Source organism: Chiroxiphia lanceolata, chromosome 3, assembly GCF_009829145.1.
Source record: "Chiroxiphia lanceolata isolate bChiLan1 chromosome 3, bChiLan1.pri, whole genome shotgun sequence".
Lineage (NCBI taxonomy): Eukaryota > Metazoa > Chordata > Aves > Passeriformes > Pipridae > Chiroxiphia > Chiroxiphia lanceolata.
Window position 1 is genome coordinate 133,916 of NC_045639.1, and position 19,988 is coordinate 153,903.

Genomic DNA, 19,988 nt, shown 5'->3' on the forward strand with positions numbered 1-19,988 from the left:
CACAGTGTTCCCTTTTGGTATGACTGGCTCAGTGTTCTCACACCCCCCCTAAACCACTATAAATCAGAAGATTTATCTGAATAGGGAACTGTCAGGTTTTTGGAACCCCCAGGTACTTACGTGCACAGTCCCTTCCACATGCCGAGAGCCAAGGAGGAAACTCTCTGACCTAGATACACAGGCACCTCCTTGTTGCAGTTGCTTCTGCCCCCTCAAGAAATAAGCCAAAGATTATGGGTATCTGATCATGAGAAGAATTTCTGCCACTCCTAAACAGTGATGGTTCAAACAACCCTAATGCAACCCAGCCAGATCAGCACTAGTATGTTACTGCAATCTGCGGGGTGGTAAACAGGAACAAGCAACACTTAACAAAAGTTATTTCCTATTCCCAAATAAAAAAGAAGGAGGCAGAGAGAAAGATCAGACCTGGTGAACTCTGGAAAGAGCACAGCTTAGAAAAACCACATGTGACAAACCACACACAACCCACGAGCAGCCGCTTCCCCAGGTCCAGGAGCAAGCGCAGTCAAAAGCCCACTGGTGTGTTTTGACAGCCTATTACAGCAGTCTGGCACTCCTGAGCATCATGTTCCCAGTTTGGTTTTTATTCTTAAATTCTTTTTAATTCATGATCTGGGCATTAGATCTACAGTCAAACCCTGATACATGGGAGTTCTTGAAATCTGTCTTGTCTTAGACTTAGACTGTAAAATTATTTGAGACTGGGATGTGTGTGTAACTACTTTGGAAACAATTGCATGGAAAGAACAACCATTTGAATTCCTCATGAGCCACTGATTAATTCAATTGTACAGAATAAGAAGTTGCTGTAACCTAAATGCTAGCAAAACATGCTGTATATTATGCAACAACTAAATTCCTCTCCTGCTTTATTTTTGGGTTGGGGGAAGGTTGGTTGGTTGGTTTGTGCCATTTGTTTGGGGGTTTTTTTTGCAGAGGCTCCTGGTAAAAGACAATCTGACTAGGTCACACTAAACTCCAAATCGAAACACAAATCACGGATGGTCTGCTTTGATGCAGGGGTGCTACACTGGCTCCTCTGCAGTGGGAAAGCAGTTTCAACACAACTCACAATGAACTGAAGAAAACACATGATTCACGCAAGTTTCCTTAGACTTGAGAAAACCCACAAGCATGTGGGAAGTAAACAGAGATAACTGCCAAGATAAACAGTGCTGTGCTGCATCCTGATTAGACTGAGCTCACAGTAAAAAAGACAAGGAACAGGTTGAAGCCTGTAACCAGGATGAACCTTGCTCATGATGTGAGTCTTGCTCCAGTCCCACCAAAGTTAACCACCCCACAGTCAACCCAGTTTGACTCCCCAGTCCCACCAAAGTTAACCACCCCACAGTCAACCCAGTTTGACTCCCCACTGCTAAAGTGCCTGCATTTGTGTAAATTCTGCAGTCTAACAGGTCTTAATCACACCAGTCTGGCCTACACAGTCATTCCGAGCACCGACTGGGGGGGCCTAAAGCCTCTGCTGAACATCCCCTGCCCTCAGCAGCCAGCCTGTCCTTTCCTCCTGCACCCCATCACAGCTGAAAGCTGAGGGGAAGAAGGTTGTTGGATACTTGCCTACCTGTCCACAGTAACAGAAGCAACTCACTGTGCAGGCCGCAGGAGAGGACTGTAGTGCAGTAACTGCTGTGGGAAGGACACAGCGTGAGGGCCGGGCAGTGCCAGGCGGGAGGGAGGGAGCGAAGCTCTGCCCTTCTTCTGTCACGGTAACAGAGCAGGAAGGGAATAAGCTGCTGCAGCTGCCACACCACCAAAGCATCCCTGTACCCCTTCACAGACACCAAAGCATCCCTGTACCCCTTCACAGACACCAAATGCCCTGGGGAGCCGGGAGCCTTCCCTCCAGAGGGACGGCAGCGAGCGCTGTCCCCTCACGGACACTCACGAGAACACACACAGGGGTCCCTCGAGGGAGACCCAGTGCCTCCCAAAACATCACCCAGGGGCCACCTGTCACCACACGTGCTCCCGGGCTGCCACTGCACCCAGAAGCTCTTGTTAGTCTTTGAAAGGTCACCAGCACAGCATGGGACAGAGACCAGCCCCATCAGTGCCCTTCCCTGACAACTCCACTCCTGCGCGTTACCGAGACAAATGTCTGCGCTGGGAGAAAGTCCTGGCATCCAACACGGTGGAATATTGAAACACAGCGTGAGCATCCCCCTTCAAACACAGTTTGGCAAGTCTTTGTTGTCGTCTGGCTTTTTACATGCTTACAAGCCAAAGTTGTGGAGCCTTGAATCGTTCTCATTGTTACTTGGGCCATATATGCTAAAAGGGGAGATAAGCCCAAAACAGAACTGTGGGGAGGAGTATAAATCTGAAAGTTGCCACATAACCGCAAAAAACCCCACACCACAACACTGAAGTTGCAGGCACACAATTTCATGCAGTTATTTTTCTGAACCCAGCCGAGAGCTCTCGCAACCGCTGCCCTTTCTAAAACTGCCCTGTGTGCCCTGTGGATACCCGGTAAGGTGAAAAAAACGAGCTGGAAAAAACTTAGCTCGCATTTCTCTAGATGCAAATCCAAAGGTCACATCAAGAGACCAGCTTCTGAACAGCAGAACACACAATAACGAGAGCAAAATACATTAATTACCAAGTTTTAAATAAAGTTATGACTAAACACAGCCTTGCAAACTGTCTAGTTTAAACAAGAGCTCTGGAAAACCTTGGTTGAAATTACTGTAACCTTGCTCTGTAGCTCTATATAAACACAACTGGGCACAACTAAATTATAAAACTTTGATACAGGTTCTTCCTTACATAGAAGCACACAGTGCAGAATTACATAGCCATAGAAAATTTGGCATCAGCTCACTTATTCAGATTTCATATTTCGTATTTATCATCTCGAAGTGACAGAAAAGAATGATTTATTTTGTTTTTGGTGGCTATTATTTCAGTATGAAATTGACTTCAGTTACAGAGTCCTGGAAATTGCATTATTCACTTTTTTATGTTAGCTGTACTTACATATTTTTATCATTTTGCACTCAAGATTAACAAATTCAGCTTAAAAATCCATTTAAAAAATCAGTAAAAAAGTTGACTGTTTCCAGCTAAGTGCTTCCACCAAGATTTTACCAGTAGATCTTAGCCTTTCATGCATATGGGTGTTCTCAAAGGTACAACAAACCTTTTCTTAAATGAAAATTAGCTGATGATCGCTGAAATTAATTAGCTGAGCCCACCAAAATGAAGAAAGTATCCTTTCTGCCACTGTAAGAGAACTGTACTCTCAAAAGCTTTAAAACTTGAATAACGTGCAACCAGGGCCACAGCCAAGGACTTTAATTAGGTCACCTGTTCTTTACCACTTGGGCAACAATGTTTTATGTCAATAATTTACATATACTTTGCAGTAAGTTCTAGCAGATTTCAACAGAATTCACAGAAAGGAAAAAAAGCTAAAAAACTTGGACGGAGTTCTAAATTACAAACAATCACCCACTTCATTACTCACTGCTAGAAGAACAAAGCCCACCAGCTCCAGAGCTGGCCCAGAGCGTGCAATCAGATAAAACACAGCACCTACACTGGTTGCTCTCCTCCTGCAACAAATATTCCAGATAAGGAGACATTTTTGTACTTTCGTTAAAACAATTATTAAAATATCGATTATCCTCCAGGTGCCAATTTAACAGACGTTACCAGTCAAGCACATCAGGCACAGCAAATCCAAGATGCTGAGGTCCCACTCTGCCCACTTAAAGGTACGAGTGTGCCATTACAGATGTTCACAGTCCACATCTACGTGGTATGATCAGTTTGAAAAAGTCAGAAATTTTGTCTGCACTGTAACATGTATCTCAAATCATCTTAAGGAAATGCTCCACCTACTTTATTTTTTTTACGTGCAAGTTACTCATACATAAATTAAACACATATCCCACATAAGTATTAGCTCATAACAGTCAATATTTTACTTTCTAACCCAGGAACATAAATAAATCATATATTACAGTGTGTTGAATCTTCACAGAGCCACTTGGAGCTATGCACGTTTTGTCTTTACAGAGGGAAAGCAAAGCTCTGCCACAGACAATGGGAATGATGTGAGAAGTTTCCTGCTTCAGACATTCATCCCTATCCAAGGTTTAAGAAGGAAGTAGAAGCAAAGCTCAGTTGCTATTAGAAGATATTAAGGCAAATACACAGCAAACTGAATCTCTGGGCACTCCTGCACAAAGGCAAATTCCCTGGATCAAGAGCAAGATTACCCACCCCCCTGTGCTGCTAGGAAGAACAGTGGAAGGACATAAGCCACCCAGGAAGACAGTGCAATGAAAACATTCCTGTCACAGCAGAGCTCCAGGAACCATGAAAATAAACATTTTAATCACCTTTGCAAATCAGCAGATTCATCTTCCAGTGTGAGATCTGTCTGTACCATCTCCTGTTTCAGTTCTCCGATTTCTGAGGCAATTGTGTCAATGAGCTAGAAAGGGACAAAAATAGGATGACATCAAGTGAGTGGAAGAGGCGTGGAAAAGAAGCCCGGGCAAGTTTAGTCACCAGAGATTACAAACTGTTTTGTTTTTTTTTTTGCAAAATCGCATCCTATTTGGACTTCCTCTTGCAAAGGAAAAAGTAAGGGTTGGGGCTACTTACAATGGTTCTCAGAGGAAGAATAATTCCTGTTCTGTGCCAGTACAACACCTTCCAGGTTGGCTAGCCTTTTTATTTAAAGGTATTCAATTTGCAGCCTCTACATATTATACAACAGCTTACAGAACTACATTATTCAACTACTTGTAGCATTTACTTTCTCAAATAAAAAGGAAAAATATATTTAGAACAATGCCATCTGCAAGAGTTCAATTGCAGGAGTTCAATTGCAGAATTCAAAATCACTAAGCCAGCGTGATGATACCGTGGAGGATGAAAAGCAATGAAGCAAGAAAGGAATGAGGAGCTGCTTTTCACGTTAGGTTTTGGATTCCACTTGAACAGAACAATCCAGTTAAAAGGAACTGCCTTGTAACACTCCAGCTCAGGTGGAACACCATCCTAATTCTGGGCATGAGGGCGAAAACTCATTTTAATGTGGGCAAGGTTAGCACGAGGGCTGCATCCTGAGAAATGAAGAATCTGCTAGCCAGAGTTCTGGGGAACGTTTTGCTGAGCAGAAACCAGCTATGAAGTTTGCAAGCCGTGCTGTCTTGAACACTCTCTGCAGCCATGCATCAAGTTTGCTTGTCACGCTGCACCATGACAGTACATAAACCCTGGCAGTGTCCCCTCCCTCCTGCCTGGAGAGAGGCTGATGAGAAGGTTTGCAGCGATGCAGTGATCTCTGCCACCGTCCCTGAACCACAGAGCAAACAAAAACACCGGTACTGAGGCAGAACCAGCTTCCCAGCCCAAGTCAGAACAGTCATTCACAAGAGATGACCCCGAGTCCCACTCAGGGCAGGCAGCTCAGCACAGCAGTGTTTTCAAACAGTTGTGGGCATCATTTCCCTGTACTGTTCTACTGGAAGGAATTCACTCTCTCCTTTGCCGTGCAACATTATTCCAATCAATTTAAAAGAAGTTTTAGTCTCTGCTTACAACAGGCCAACCTTAAGTGAGAGTGCATTACCATGATCCACACCGTTTCTGTCAGAGCTCCCAGACGTCCTGTACCACTGGCATTGCAAAGACCTTCCCCCTGCTGACTCTTACACAGCCCTGAGTCACTGCAGCCAGACGTGAGCAATGCCTTCCTGAGCATGGAAAGGGAAGAACCCACTCCATCCTGCCAGAGCCAGCACACCCCCAAGAACCTATTAGGCCTAAATCTCTGATGAGCAATCCATTACAGCCTCTAGATACAACAATCACTCAAACTATTTCAGTAGCTGTACCTTCTGAATGTACTTTCTTAGAGCTACTTTTAAATAACTAATGGCGTTCTAAAATACTGACACAACGGATTTCTTGTTATTTGTATGAAAGCATACAAAATGCAAGTCAAAAAATGCTAATAAATACACATTCAGAAAGAAATATACAATTTGTCACTTTTAAATAAAGAATGTAACAAGTATTTGGAAAAAACAAGAGCACATCCTTTGTGAAAAAAAATCCATTCCAGGTTTAATTACAGCCTATCAGTTACTCATATTAGGATTTCCTATCCCTGGATTAAAATCACATTTCATAACTGATGGCAGAACACAAAGCAAAGAGGCTTTATTTATTAAAAAGAAGTTGTTCCAATGTCAAAACACAAGCAAAAACTATTCAGTCTCAGGTACCTGCTAAATTTCCCCAGTGTTCATTCCTTATGAGGTTTGCTAAGTGCAGTGAGGTAGTGAGACAACCATACCAGCTGTTACTGCTAAATAAGACACTGCTGATGCAATCCTCACTCTGTCTCTACAGCTTTTGGAGCCTTCTTCCCTTTCTGGTTCTGCTGAAGCTTTTCATTTCAGAGCTTTAAAATACCTGGTAACTGCTGGAACCACTGAAAGGGATGACTTGCTCTGTCGCCATCTGGCTGTTGACTCACTTAACTGAGTTAATGGGCTTTGATCAGAGCTGCAAAAAACCCCAAACCCTCCCAAAAAACACCAACCAACCAAAATAAAACCCAAAAATCTCCCTCCCAGAAAACAGAATCTCTGGACACTACAGCAAAGAACTCAAATCCAAACTGTACTAAGGGCAAAGTAATCTGAACACTTTTTAATTTGTATGCCTGCCTTGAAGAGAAATCATCATTCCTGAGGGGAATTTTTCCATGTTCAGGAATTTCACTTTATCTAAAGAGAACACAAACACATTTCCAGGAGCCTGATGCTCACATTCTATTCCACAGGGCAAATTTCTGGGGTATACTACACGTCCTCCAGGACAAGGCAGTCTTTCCTCAGTCTATGAGAAGTCAGTACATCCTGGACAAGGAAACCAGGTAAAGGGTGGCATCAAACCAAACAGAACACGCTCTGCAACCCAACAGTGACTTATCACCTACCACCCTGCACCTCACCTCAAATAAAACATTCATCTTTAGGAATAACTCCCCCCGATTTGCTCTAAAATAAACCACCAATATTTTCTGCAAATTGCAACTCACTTTCCTTAAATTTTCTTTGTGGTAAAAAAAGTTACTCTCAAATTAAAAAAAAAAAGAGAAAAGGTCTTATGGAGCTGAATCATTTGCAGTTAACTGACACATACTGTCACAACAGCACCTGACAGATCATTTTCTATCAAACAACCCAGGGTGCACTCATGATTTTATGACACCACCTCCAAAGTATTCAGGACCAATGAAAGGTCTGGTGATTATGCAGCACCTGTGCTGCACACATGATGAGCACCAGACAAGATGAGCTGTTAATAACAGGTTTCTGCAAAATGCAGGAAGAATCCTGGCTATGGACTGTTATTAGCTTCGACCCTGAGAAAACAAACAAGCAGCAGCAAAGGGCTCTGCCTTTTTAAGTGCAATTGGAATTCCTCAAACAGATTTCTCTATTTGCAAAGAGTGTGATACCTATTTGGCTGGAAATAATTGGAAAACTCACCCATTTGTTTTCAACAGACTGGAAATCAAGATGGTAAGAGGCAGTTTCCAAAGGAAAATACAACTGAAGTGGACGGATACATTTGCCAGGGGCCACTGTTAATGTAAAATAGCATACCCGAACCCAAAGACTTAAAAAGTAATCAGGAGAAATCTGTTGCAGCCTATTTAGGACTATGAGATAGATACTACCCTGCTACACTAAAGAAAGAGGAGGTTTACCTGAAAAGGAATGCATTTGGAGGTATGACATCTTCTCAGGTGGTTAAAAAAAAACCACAAAAATGACACCTTACATAACATGATAAAATAGCCATTTTTGAGTCTAATGATTTTCCTTTGGAATTTCTTTTTGATAAAGCACTGTTCCGTAGGTTAAAAAGAAACTACAATGTAACCACTGTAAACCCAAAGAATAATTATGACTCAGACAGCGTGAACTCACACAGCAGCCCAGTACAGTATTCCCTAAGCAAACTATCCTAAACATTACATTGCCAAATACCACGGACTGTTTACATGCCTGATACCCATGAAAGAAATAATGAAATGCAAACATCTTACACCACAAGATTTCCTTTCAGAACGTGCCACACTCTGCATATTGTCAATTGATTCTTGGTTCGGCGAGACTGAGCTCAGCGTTTGGAAGCTGGGGGGGTAACACTCCTACACCCAGACCACAATCATGGCACTCCAGCAGCCCAGAGCTCTGCCACCACAACCCACTGGCCAGTTTTGGTTGGCATCTTTTAGGATGTCATATAAGCAGCAAAAGCAAGAGCAGGTGTGTTCACCAGAAGCAACACACTGCCCAGGGGCTACAGTCACCTTTGGGAAGCTGCTCTGCCGACACACACAGCCAGACACAGCCAGTGCCTCTCCCAGAGGAACAGCCTAACTATAGGTCTTCTTACTCACTCAACTGATGAAGAGCTTCCTGTTCTCAAGAGGAGGACAGGTGGCTTTGATTTGATGTCTGTCTCAGGATATTTTTAGAAAAAAACTGCACGACAACTGAATTCCTGTTTTTTGTGTCAAAATGCCAATAAGCCTGTACAGGGAACTAACAAAACTGCCAGCTCTGGAATCCAAGGAGGAGCCAGCCCAGCAGACCACTGCAGAATGTTTCCAAGCCCTGAGATTTACAACAGCAGAAGAGGAAAAGGTAAGATCAGTGCTTCCAATCTGGCAAGGCAGCCCGGGCTGAAGATAGCAAGATCAGACCGGACAAACGAGCCTCGCCGCTCAGCACCCCCCCTTCCTGCCAGCAGCTCATTTTTCATTCTTTCTGTAGACCTGCATCCTCTTTGGCACCACATCTTTTCCTTCCTGTTTTGATAAGCAGAACGTAGCAACCCTGACAGAGTACCCTGTGTGATGAGGTGGCCAAGTGCCAGAGATGAGCCCGACTGGGAACGCTGCTCCTGGACTCGTGCAAACGGCTCAGTACAATCGAGTATTTTGATACACGGCTGCAAATTCTGCTTGTTTTGCACAGTGAGCTGTGAATTCTGAGGGCCATTGACACAGTTCACTGTCTTATTCATCAGCAAGCAACAAAGTTTTACGCTATGCTTGGTTTTGGAACAGAAAAGCTTTATTGGCGTAAAACCTCTGAAGCCAGTTCAGTAAAGACTGGAACATCTTCACGAGGAGGATGTTTCAGCAAAGAGGACATTTCTCAGAGACATATACATCCAGTTCCTTGCTCTACTGCACACTCCCTCTGTAACCACTGGCAGGCTGTGCAGTCCCAGAATTACCCAAGACTAACTCCATCTTTGCTTCATTTTTACTACTTGCTGGTTCTCAGCTTCATCAACTGCGAGGCACAAAGAGTCCACAGAATTTAGCCTGTAAAACTACAGACCTCTGCTCTGTGTGAAATGGGGACAATACTGTGTCCCTGTGTAAAATGGGGACAATACTGTTTTCCTTGTGTACCAACAGTCAAAAGAATGTCCGTGAAAAAACTAAAAGACGGCAAGAAGCTACAGCAATGAGAACTACTTAAGAACCAGAAAAAACCCATGATGCTGGAATTTCCCACTGGTATTTGTCAGTGATTTTTCTGGGAAATGTTGCTGAGAATGGTAAGATACTTTTTTATGGGGATTTAAGTGCCCTGAGAATCTGCATGCCAGCATGGTAAAGGTTTCTTAGGCAACTGCAAAGCAGAAGCACAGCAGGAGAGCCACGTGCAGAAGTACACTACACAGTCTGTGCACGTGAGGAGAGCATTCCAAACTACACACCACCAGGGGTAAAATCCCACAGCGGAATCACTAGTTCTCCTAAGCACACAGACAAGGCAAATTAAAATAATGCAAACTGAAAAAAATCTGATGTGCCAAGTATTTTGTTTGCTCACCCTTTCAGCTGTAGCAAACACAACAGTTGTCACAATTTGATTACGTGGGGGAGGTAATTTCACTGTACACACACCCCAAGGCCCCGGGTGCACTGCACACAGGCTGGGTACACTCACTGCCTGCACTTTCCAAGGTGACACCATGGGTTTGGAACCACGGCCCAATTGCAACTTCCCAGGGATGGGGAGAGCTCTGAAAAAGCAGCTCTGAGGCATCTTTTCCCCAGCCAGCCTGTCCTCAGGGAAATTTAGGGCAACCTTAGTTTCTTAATTGACAATGTTTCTTACAGCCTTAAGAGTGCCATGTCTAGAAATTGCTCAGGCAGACTGCATTCCTAATCATCCTGAGCAACTACAACCACATCATCAGGAACAAAACAGCTGTTCCAGCATCTATTTTCCACACAAGAATTACACAAGGAGATAGCAAAGGACTGCAGAACATGGACACTTGCTTACAGTCCCATCTGACAGGAGGATTCCTTCAGCATACACATAAGTGACAGCCTAGAAATATTCCTCAGAACTGAGACAGTTTCCTGCTATGATTTGAAAAATACAGCTTTTCTCCCTAAATGGCTGTGGACTGCCACTAACAAGGTTGATGTTTGTGGTCCTGAGATATGAGATGTAGCTGAAGTGTGTTGCAAAACTTGAGAAGTGGTTCCTGTCCCTGGAATACCCTGTCAATAGCTGACCACACGAAGCCCTGGGCAAGCCAAAGAGGGAAACACTGTCACTGCAGCACTGGTTGTTCACTCCCTAAAGACTGGCTTAAGCTAAAGACAGCACGTAGCACCTGAAACAAACCCTTCAACAGCGCTTGTGTGCCACTGCCACAGTCCTGGTGTGAAGCTGCTGACACCAAAGCTGGTCCTGGCACACTCCTTACAGCTCTCCATGGGCTAAAGGCACCAGCCACCACCTGCTTGGCTCCCCTTTGCCTGTAGCCTGTTGTGAGCATATTTATCACCAACTGGAATATCCATCCCCCCAAGCATTAGGGTCAGATTCAGGCAGCAAAAGAAGGGTATTTCTGTCGCAGAGGAAGAGAAGGAATGGAAACAGTGATGTGCAGAGATGGCAGCAAGTGTTGCACTCTCACTGGCAGAAGCTGCAGCAAGTAGTGAATATTCCAAGAGATGTGATCACGGTAAGTTAATTCAGTGCTCAGAAACACCTACAAAGTTTGATTGCTCCTTCAAGCAAAGCCTTGCCCAGCAAGACAGACACTGTGGCTCTGGCACTTGCCAGGAAGATACACACTTCTCCTGGTCAGTGGCAGGACACCACAGTTTGACAGGTCAGCATCCTTTCCATACAGAGGCACTGCCTGGACACTCTTTTCCCTGTCCTGCTTTCTAGAAGCATGTGGTGTTCACAGCTGTACTCACACCATGCACATGAAGGTTCTGACAACTGTACTTCAGATCAACTGATCCCTTTCACTGAAAGAAAATCTTCCTTGCAGTGTTCTCTACAATTAAACTCAGCAAATCTTCCTTGCAGTGTTCTCTACAATTAAACTCAGCACTGCCTCCAGACCTCCTCCACTACACATAAATACAACAGTTAATGGGATTCAGTTGTGTTTTGAAAACTGCACTGGTAACTCCCACTGCACCTCAGCTTTTTGGGATGCCAAGTTTTCCCAAAATAGGCAAGGAAATGAAACCAATTTTCAATCCAATAATGGAAATCATAAACCTGTACCACAACTTTAAATGACACAAATCCACCTTATGAAAGCTCTTAACAATTTTATTTCTGTGCATAATAAAGCTTATGTTCTCAGCGTTAGTGGTAAAGAAAGCCACCAGCTATTTTACACCAAATATTCTATTCAGTGTACAGGAAAACAATATACACATGAAATAACTGGGGGGTAAGGCAGCCACAAACACCACCTGTAAAAAGAGATGCTCAAGAAGCACTGCCCATTTTACAGAAAAGGCTTGCTACATATGACAGAGAGCACTGAACATTCTGCAGCACTCATTTCACACTGACCCACGGACTTTAAGTTCTGTATAAATATCCCATTTACCTTAAAGAAACTTCCTCTTTTGTCCAGACAACGGGTTTTCATTGTCAAAGACGACATCTTCCCTGAGAAGACTCCACTGTCTGCTTTGAGCTCCTAAAAGCAGAGACATTTTTTAATGGTTAGTCCAGCCTGTAGGAAATTCCTCTGCATTTCTAAGCCACAGAAACAGTCACAACAAGCCTCCTGCCAAATCCCTTTCCGTCAACAACACTGTGCCATTTATTTCCTACCAGAGTCCTTACATATCCCTTCACTCTATTATTTTTCCATAAATTGCTTCAAAAAAACAGTGCTACTCAGAGTTCAATGTTTCTCCCTTCTCTTCACAGCTGATCCTGTAGCTGTGAGTAGATTTTAATGTGCTCATTAAAAAAGAATGCTAAAACATAATGATTGCTTTCTTTGTTTGCTTGACCTCAGCCTGCAGTACAAACAGAACAAAATGTTAGATGTCACTACAAGCTGCTCTCAAATATTACAGTATTAATGGGATTTACCGGGGTGGGGGAACAATTTAAAATCACCCACAAGGGAGAAAACAGAGTAGCATTAAAGTAAAAACTGATGAAGGAAAAAAAAGCCCAAGCACCCCCCAAAAATGCTGCTTCAAGTTCCTAAAATGCCACCGAGTCACATCCAAGTGAGGAGATGAAGATGCAGTTAGGAAGAAGCTGCATTTTCCAGTCTCAGGTAAACGTAATGAGTGGTTTAACACCCAGGAGAATAAAGTAATGCCTCACTAGAACATACCCACAGAAGGAGGAATATCAGCTGCAAGTAGAGTAGGACAGCTTCTCTTAAGTCACAGCCAGTTCACACCAGTAATTTGTGAACAAACTTCTGAACTAAACAGGAATCGGTTCCTTGGCTAAAAAGTCCTTCTAGGATTTTTAAAGGTGAGTTTATAATTGTATGCAAACAGCCTAACTCTCCTCCTTGCCCACACATTTACCAACCACCCAGCAGGCAGTCATGCTGGAAGTTTCAGTCACCTAAATGCTGAATAATGCAAGCACAAAACACTACAGAAAGAACCCACACGGCTCAGCAAGACCAAGGTGGAAGGAGGAGCTTAAATAAAAAAAGGGTTAAAGGAAAAACCCTGGCAAGCAAAAGCCCTGGAAAGGGCTGACAGCTAGAAGCAGGAGAAAAAGAAACATTTTCTTTTGGTTTTAACATGTAGCAGGAAGCTTTAAATACTTCGCCCTGTTTCCAGAGGTCATACCATGAGAGCACTAGAAAAGGTTACATTTTTCCACTCAGATTCTGGTCAAAAAGCAGCCGTGCTGGGAAGCTCAGAATCCTGCCTGTTTTCCAGGCAGAGTTTGCAGACATTTAAGGCTGAAAGAAAAATCTTGAATTCTGCATTGTTGTGAAAGTCAAACCAGTAAAGGACAAAAAAACAGTGCAGGGAAAAAAAACCAAAACAAAAAAATTCCAACTTTCTTTGTAAATCAGTGTATTTAAAGGATCCACTCCTGGTGCTGTGATCTGTGTTTCTTTACCTAGAAGTGCACCTAAATAACCTGACTGCACCAATCCCATAAGAGACTGATGTTCAGTGAAGTGGGGGAGTTTGCAGGTGCTATTAAATCACTTAATCTGTGTCCTCATTTGCTGCATGCACAGGGGGACAGTTGCTCCACTCTGGGGACATCAAACATTTTTAAGACTTTTGGTATTTGATATCGGCTATTCTAAACAATCTGAAGGTTGCCATTTAACAAGTTTTTTAAAATTACAAAAAAAAAAACTTGTTTTCTGTCAATGAATTCTGGAAAGGGAAATTTGCACCTGAAAGTCTTAAGTTGGAGGGAGACTCAAGAAACCCAAAAAGTAATTAGAATAAAACGTCAATTTTCCAAGTTGATCGTAATCCCAAAATAACAACACCAAATTAAATGCCATAGGAAAAACCCCTAGAGACTTTAAAGGAATTACATTAGAGGGTTATAAGCAAGATCATGCAGTTGTAAGTGCAGTTGTTATTCACTCCATTTGCAAACAACAACCCCTTCACAGGAAATCTAATGCTTTTTATTTTTTTTTTTCAATTTAACCACAAGGATGTCTGCACACAATCCTATTACCAAAATAAGATTACCGTGCCAAGATTTTTACATTCCCCACTCAAACGTACAGACAAATCCAAACACACAGTTTGCCCTTCAAGGAGTATGACTCCAGTCAGAAGAAAGCCTCAAACGTGACCACTTCTTATTTTACTTGTAAGAGGTTCTGGAGCTCTAAACTGTTTCATAACTGCTATTATTGTTACTATTTACTGTGATCTGTAGGACCATAACTCCGAGCTCTAGCCCTTGCTCTTCTCAGCCCCACACAGCCAGTGAATCAATCCCCACTGCCCTTGGTGGTTACAGTGTAATTTCAAACTGATTTAGGGGAACCTAAATAATGTTCCATGTTTGAGCAGGTTTTAGTATTTCTGACTAAAACTAGTGCAGTGGGAAACACTGCTGGGTTTTTTTGTATTTGCTGGGAGGGCTTTTTTTTTGTGCAGCTACTTCTTTTAGGCCACCCAATACACAAAGAGACATTAAGGTTCACTGGTAAAAGGGATGGCCGGGGTGCAGCACTCAAAAAGTGGGTGAGGGCTCCTAGGTCAGGGCTCACAAGTACCTCCCCCATGGTGCCGGAACAACTGCAGAAAAACAAACCTACTGTCAGGAGATTTCATCTCTCTACACAGCTGTCCACATCTGATGCTTATTCAGATCCAAAACAGGCTGGAAAACCACTGCTCTGGAGTTGTCCTTGTTGAGTTTGGACAGTTTGAGGCTGTCAGAAAAAAAAAAAACTCCCTCCTTTGATTGGGATGCCAGGTAGAGAAAGTCAGCAAAGCATGTCATCTTCTGTACATACTGGAGAGGAGCATTTTCTCCTCCCTCTGTGCTCTAGAAGGCACTGAGGCAGAGCCTAGACAGACTCACTTAGACACTGCCTGCGTGCCTGCTCAGCAACCCATCCCAAAATGTCAGCAGGCTGCAGGAGCCAGCGCTGCAGAATTCATGGGACCTCCTGCCCGGCCAGCTGGAAGCTGCTCCTTCGCCGGGCTCCAGTGGCCAGGACTTTACCTGCTTCCCAGCCTGCACAGCTCGGGGGGCAGCAGGAGCCAGACGAGCCCCTGCTGCTGCCCTAGCCCTGGCTGGCCCCTCCTCAAGGTGCCAGGCTCTCCTGCACCCAATGCCGGGCTCTCCTGCACCCAGTGCCAGGCTCTCCTGCACCCAATGCCAGGCTCTCCTGCACCCAATGCCAGGCTCTCCTGCACCCAATGCCAGGCTCTCCTGCACCCAATGCCAGGCTCTCCTGCACCCAATGCCAGGCTCTCCTGCACCCAATGCCAGGCTCTCCTGCACACAGTGCCGGGCTCTCCTGCACACAGCGCCGGGCTCTCCTGCACACAGCGCCGGGCTCTCCTGCACACAGCGCCAGGCTCTCCTGCACACAGTGCCAGGCTCTCCTGCACACAGTGCCAGGCTCTCCTGCACACAGTGCCAGGCTCTCCTGCATCCAATACCAGGCTCTCCTGCACACAGTGCCAGGCTCTCCTGCACCCAGTGCTGGGCTCTCCTGCACACAGCGCTCTTCCCACAGCTCTTCATGCCCAGGACAAAGCTGGTGTATGGGAAGGACAAGACAGAGCAGGGAACAGGAATGCTCTGCCTGCCTGGCAGATTTCCCTGAAATGCAGCTCTCCTGCCCGGATGCTGATGCCCACACAAGCTGTGTGCTTCACAAATGGGTGCTTTCCAGCTGCTTTCTCCCACTCCCTTTTCCTGGTTGTCACTGACACAGGAATGCCAGAGCGTCGTCCACACGCCTGGATGTAACTGAGACTTCTGACTTCTTGTCAAAACAGCTCCTATTTTACTCCCCCTCCAGCAATTTTATTTGGCATTTTGTATGTTCCTTATACTGAACTGTAGTAGGGCCAGTGACCATCTTACTGGACTATTCAGGTTCCTTCCCTTTAATCCTCCCATTCCAATCTTGCTCTTACTCAGCCAAATATCCCATTTTCTTCAGCCAGAAGTCCTGGCAGAGATGAAACAGTCTGTATGCCTCCCCTGAGCAAAGGCCACAGCTACCTGGGGAACTTAACAAGTCCCTGCCCACAGTCCCCCTTACCCCACCTCTGCTCCGTTTCCTGAGGCATCAGGGCTACCCAACTGCACTGCCTTTCTGGTCCTTAGTTCCCAACTATGATTTTTAATCTTTTGGCCAACTTAACAAGATCTGACTGAGGAAGAGAGTCTAACACTAAGGACAGAGGGAAGAGACTCCACGTGTGCCACCACTGAAGGAAGAGATCTGCAACCTTCCTTTTGCTGGCTGACCCACAGAATTAGCAGAATCCACTTTTTCCCTCTATTTTAAGTGTAAGCTATCCCACTGAAGAAACCCTCTTTCATTCTCAGCCTGTAAAGGCCATGCAACCACTGAGCACAGACTATCACAGGAAACACTTCAGGCAAGTTAAGACATGGTTTTACTGTTCTGCAGCCAAGGAAGAACAGGAGAAAACATCAGTCCAGACCTTACGTATAACCTGGCAAAGGTCAGCTGCTGTCAGCAGACTAATGCTGATTGCTGCCTGCCAGTGCAGTCCTTTGGCCACCCCCTTGGCCAGTAGTGAGGTACAGCTGGAAAACAACCCCTTCTGGCCCTCAACAGAAAAGCATGGAAGCCCAGTAGAACCTCCTACAGATGTGCTTGTAAAACCTATGGTGAATTAGCATCACATTGCAATCCAACTATTATAGCAATTTATAAATACATAGTATTAAAACAACTAAAATTAATTCAGTGAACCCATTTTCAGTTGGATTAAAGTGCAAACCAAGAACAGGAAGAATAAATACATTTTACTTATTTTAAAAATGTTAAAAAACCCCCACCCTTCTAAAATGCAATTCTACACTTGACAATATGCCAAGAGACATACACAGAACTTCAGATTTTCAGCAAATGTAAGCATCCTCCTGCATTTCATTTTCGTGTTCTCCCAGCACATTTGCACAGTCCCAGGGAGCAGGCTGTGTTCATCTCCAACCTACAAAGCTCTGGTTTGTCCAATCACTCTGACCTTATCTGAATCTTGGCAAAATTCAGCTTTTCCTTTTGAAAGTACTTCCTCTGAGAAGTTGACTGCAAGCCTCCTTCCAGGGACACAGATACAACTGAGCACAGTATCACTTTGAAAAATCTATCAAATGGGACCTTCAGTCTGCAAACTATCCCTGGTGCCAGGATTTGGCAGACCTCTCAGCTCAAATGTTGCATTGTGTTAACACAGCTGTATCCACAAGCAGCAGGCGAGGGGATTATGCAAAAAGAGGTTCTAACTTCCATCATTCTTCTGGCTGCAGAAAGGGTTTACAATCCTTTTTTATTATTATTCAAATAATGCGAAGGCTCGTTCCTTTTAGAAAAGAAATAAGGCACACAGCAAAAATGTCAAGTCACTCTTTACACAGCAGTGCATTTCTGTATTTTGTCATTTGAATTAAAGAGTTTAAAAAAGCTCGGAAATAACAAAAATTCCCTGACCTCCTTTTCCCTCAAATGCTCATTATACTTTAGCTCTGCTACCTGAACGTAACGTGTTTGTGTGAGCTGCTCCCCTGAGGAAAGCCACCAACGTGACGTCAGTGACTGACAGTATTTCTGCCCCTGAGGTTAAAAAAAAAATCTGACACAGACAGACACTCTACACGTGTAGGCAGAAGGGCCAGGAACGACTCTTTGCAACCCTTTTCAGGAAGAAACACCCTCCTGAAAGACTACAAAGGAAGCACAAATATGCAACACCCAGGAGAGCTTTTCCAAAGCAGGGAGGAGGTGACAGGTGAACTGTGCTCACCACTGTGCATCGTGCCCCTCAGTGCATTCTGCAAAACCTGAAACGCAGCACCACTTCCTTCCCCCCCAGGTACACACCTCCGAGGAAATCAGTACTCCTCCCACAAAGAAAAGCAAGATGCAAGGCAGTTAAAGGCAATCAGCAGAATCAAATGATGAGCAAATATTCTGAGCAGGGAAATAAGGTTCAGGTAAGTCCCAGCTGCCGACACACCCATTTATGTTCCTGAGCTTTTTCAGCTGCCGCATTTCTCGCATCAGGCACCTTCACTCTTAAGCCTCCTTTCTTGGTCTGGGTAGAACAAGAGTAGATCTGTGCTTCTCTGCACAGGAGAGGCCAGAGTGGGCAGTGTGACCCCAAAGCCTGCACAAGTCCCTTGATCTCCTGGATCATGGACTGATTTCTGAGTTTCTGGGGCTCACCTCCCTGGGACAGGCAGAACTGAGCCAGGGCCCAACCCAGCCTTGGCTGGTGCCAGCACTGGGAATCCAGAGGCAGAAGTGATGCCTTAAAACTAAGCAAATGAGTTTGAGGAGCAAGACATATCACCTGGAGGTGCAGGGAAGAGTTTGCAGGGTTGTAACCCCATATCCTCCTCATAACCAGAGGATAATGGGCCAGATGGACCTTCACCTGGCTGCAGTATGGCTGCTCTTCTCCTAGCAGTCCTCCTTCCTAAAACATCAAACCCTGCCCATTCACAGCTTTGACTTACAGAGCCACGTTCTCCTGGCTATCAGACTGGTTACTTTTCAGCTCCCAACACTGACAATTTGCTTATTTACTACAGGTCACAGCTGCTTCCAGTTTCCTTGGCTGATCGTTTGGGACACAGCAATTTGCATCCTGAAGTATCAATGCTGCTCATCCTGGTTAACATAACAGTGCTGTTAAAATCACAGCCAGCTTTCCAAGGACTCCTTCACTTCATTATTCATTAAGCCACAGAGTATCAGCCACTGCTTAAGAAACTATCACCTGAACAGACTCCACCTTCAGGGGCTCTGACCCAGTCTGTGCATCAGTCATGGTGTTATTATCTGACTCATGGTATTATTATCTGACTCAATCTAAAGTAGGAACATCACTGCCAAACTTATCCACTGATCTTTCTACAACTGGTTTCAGCCAGTCATCACTCCTGCCTCAACCAACCTTTTGCCTGCAGGCTTATTTTTCCCCCTTGATTCCAGATCCTACTCACTGGCAGCCTTTTAAGAGACCAAAGGATAAAGAGAAATTATTACTTTGAACTTGTTTCAGCACAGCACTCTCAGGAGAGGTTTTAAGTCCCATTAGATCTTGGACAGATCCTCTGTCTCACTCACAGCTGTCTACCCACTTCTTTTATCTCTGCTGAAGTCACACATTCAGAAAGGAAAGCGTCTGAAAATGCCATCTGAAAAGGGCACAGGAGCTGGGCTGACTCTGCTCCCACGGCCACAGACATGGCACCACTCTTTCCAACAGGAGCATGTGTAGTTGGGCAAACACTGAACACCTCAGAGAATCCAATCCTGAGCTTTGCTGAACACAGCCACTACCCAGAGAACTGTTTGCTGCTAGTGCTGCCTCTCTGTGCCCCTGCCCAAGTTTCTTCTTCCTTTCTTCCACTAAACAACCCCTTCCTGCTTGCTCTCATGGCATACTTTCCACATTACTGCAAAGGAATAAAACCCCAAGTCATTTCCTCTGGCACAGCATTTAGTCATGGAGGACAGTACCAAATCACTTACAAGAGAACGATTGTTTGTTGATACATTCGTGTCTTGTTTTGCTTCTGGACATGCCAGAGAAATACATTTATAAGATTGGCTTTGGTTTGGATAACCTTTCAGAAGGTTCCTATTCTTCCCAAATTCCCTGGCCTGGGTATCTCACAAAAGCTAGCATTTCTTGCAGTATTTCTGTAATTTCCATTTACTATTCCTGCCAAAACCAGTAAATAATAAAAAAAAAAACATTCAGAAGTATGTTTAGAAAGCTCCTAAAAATGTTTAACATTGAGCTGCAGTCCCCGGGGGAGAAGCAAGAAAAAGTAATTGCCTGAATTACAATATAACTCCAAGGTCTGGAGAAACTTCAAAAGCTTCAAGTCAGCTGTGGGGGGAGA

General features: G+C 44.4%; 1 protein-coding gene across 1 annotated transcript in view; it reads right to left on the minus strand.

Moving 5' to 3' along the window:
* The window catches only part of RIN2 (Ras and Rab interactor 2), a 57,240-nt gene that overhangs the window by 26,567 nt on the left and 10,685 nt on the right, over nt 1-19,988 (minus strand). Inside the window, 2 exon segments of the mRNA XM_032682413.1 lie at nt 4,398-4,492; nt 11,992-12,084. Of these exon segments, the coding sequence (XP_032538304.1) occupies nt 4,398-4,492; nt 11,992-12,048 (152 nt within the window). The 5' untranslated portion in view covers nt 12,049-12,084.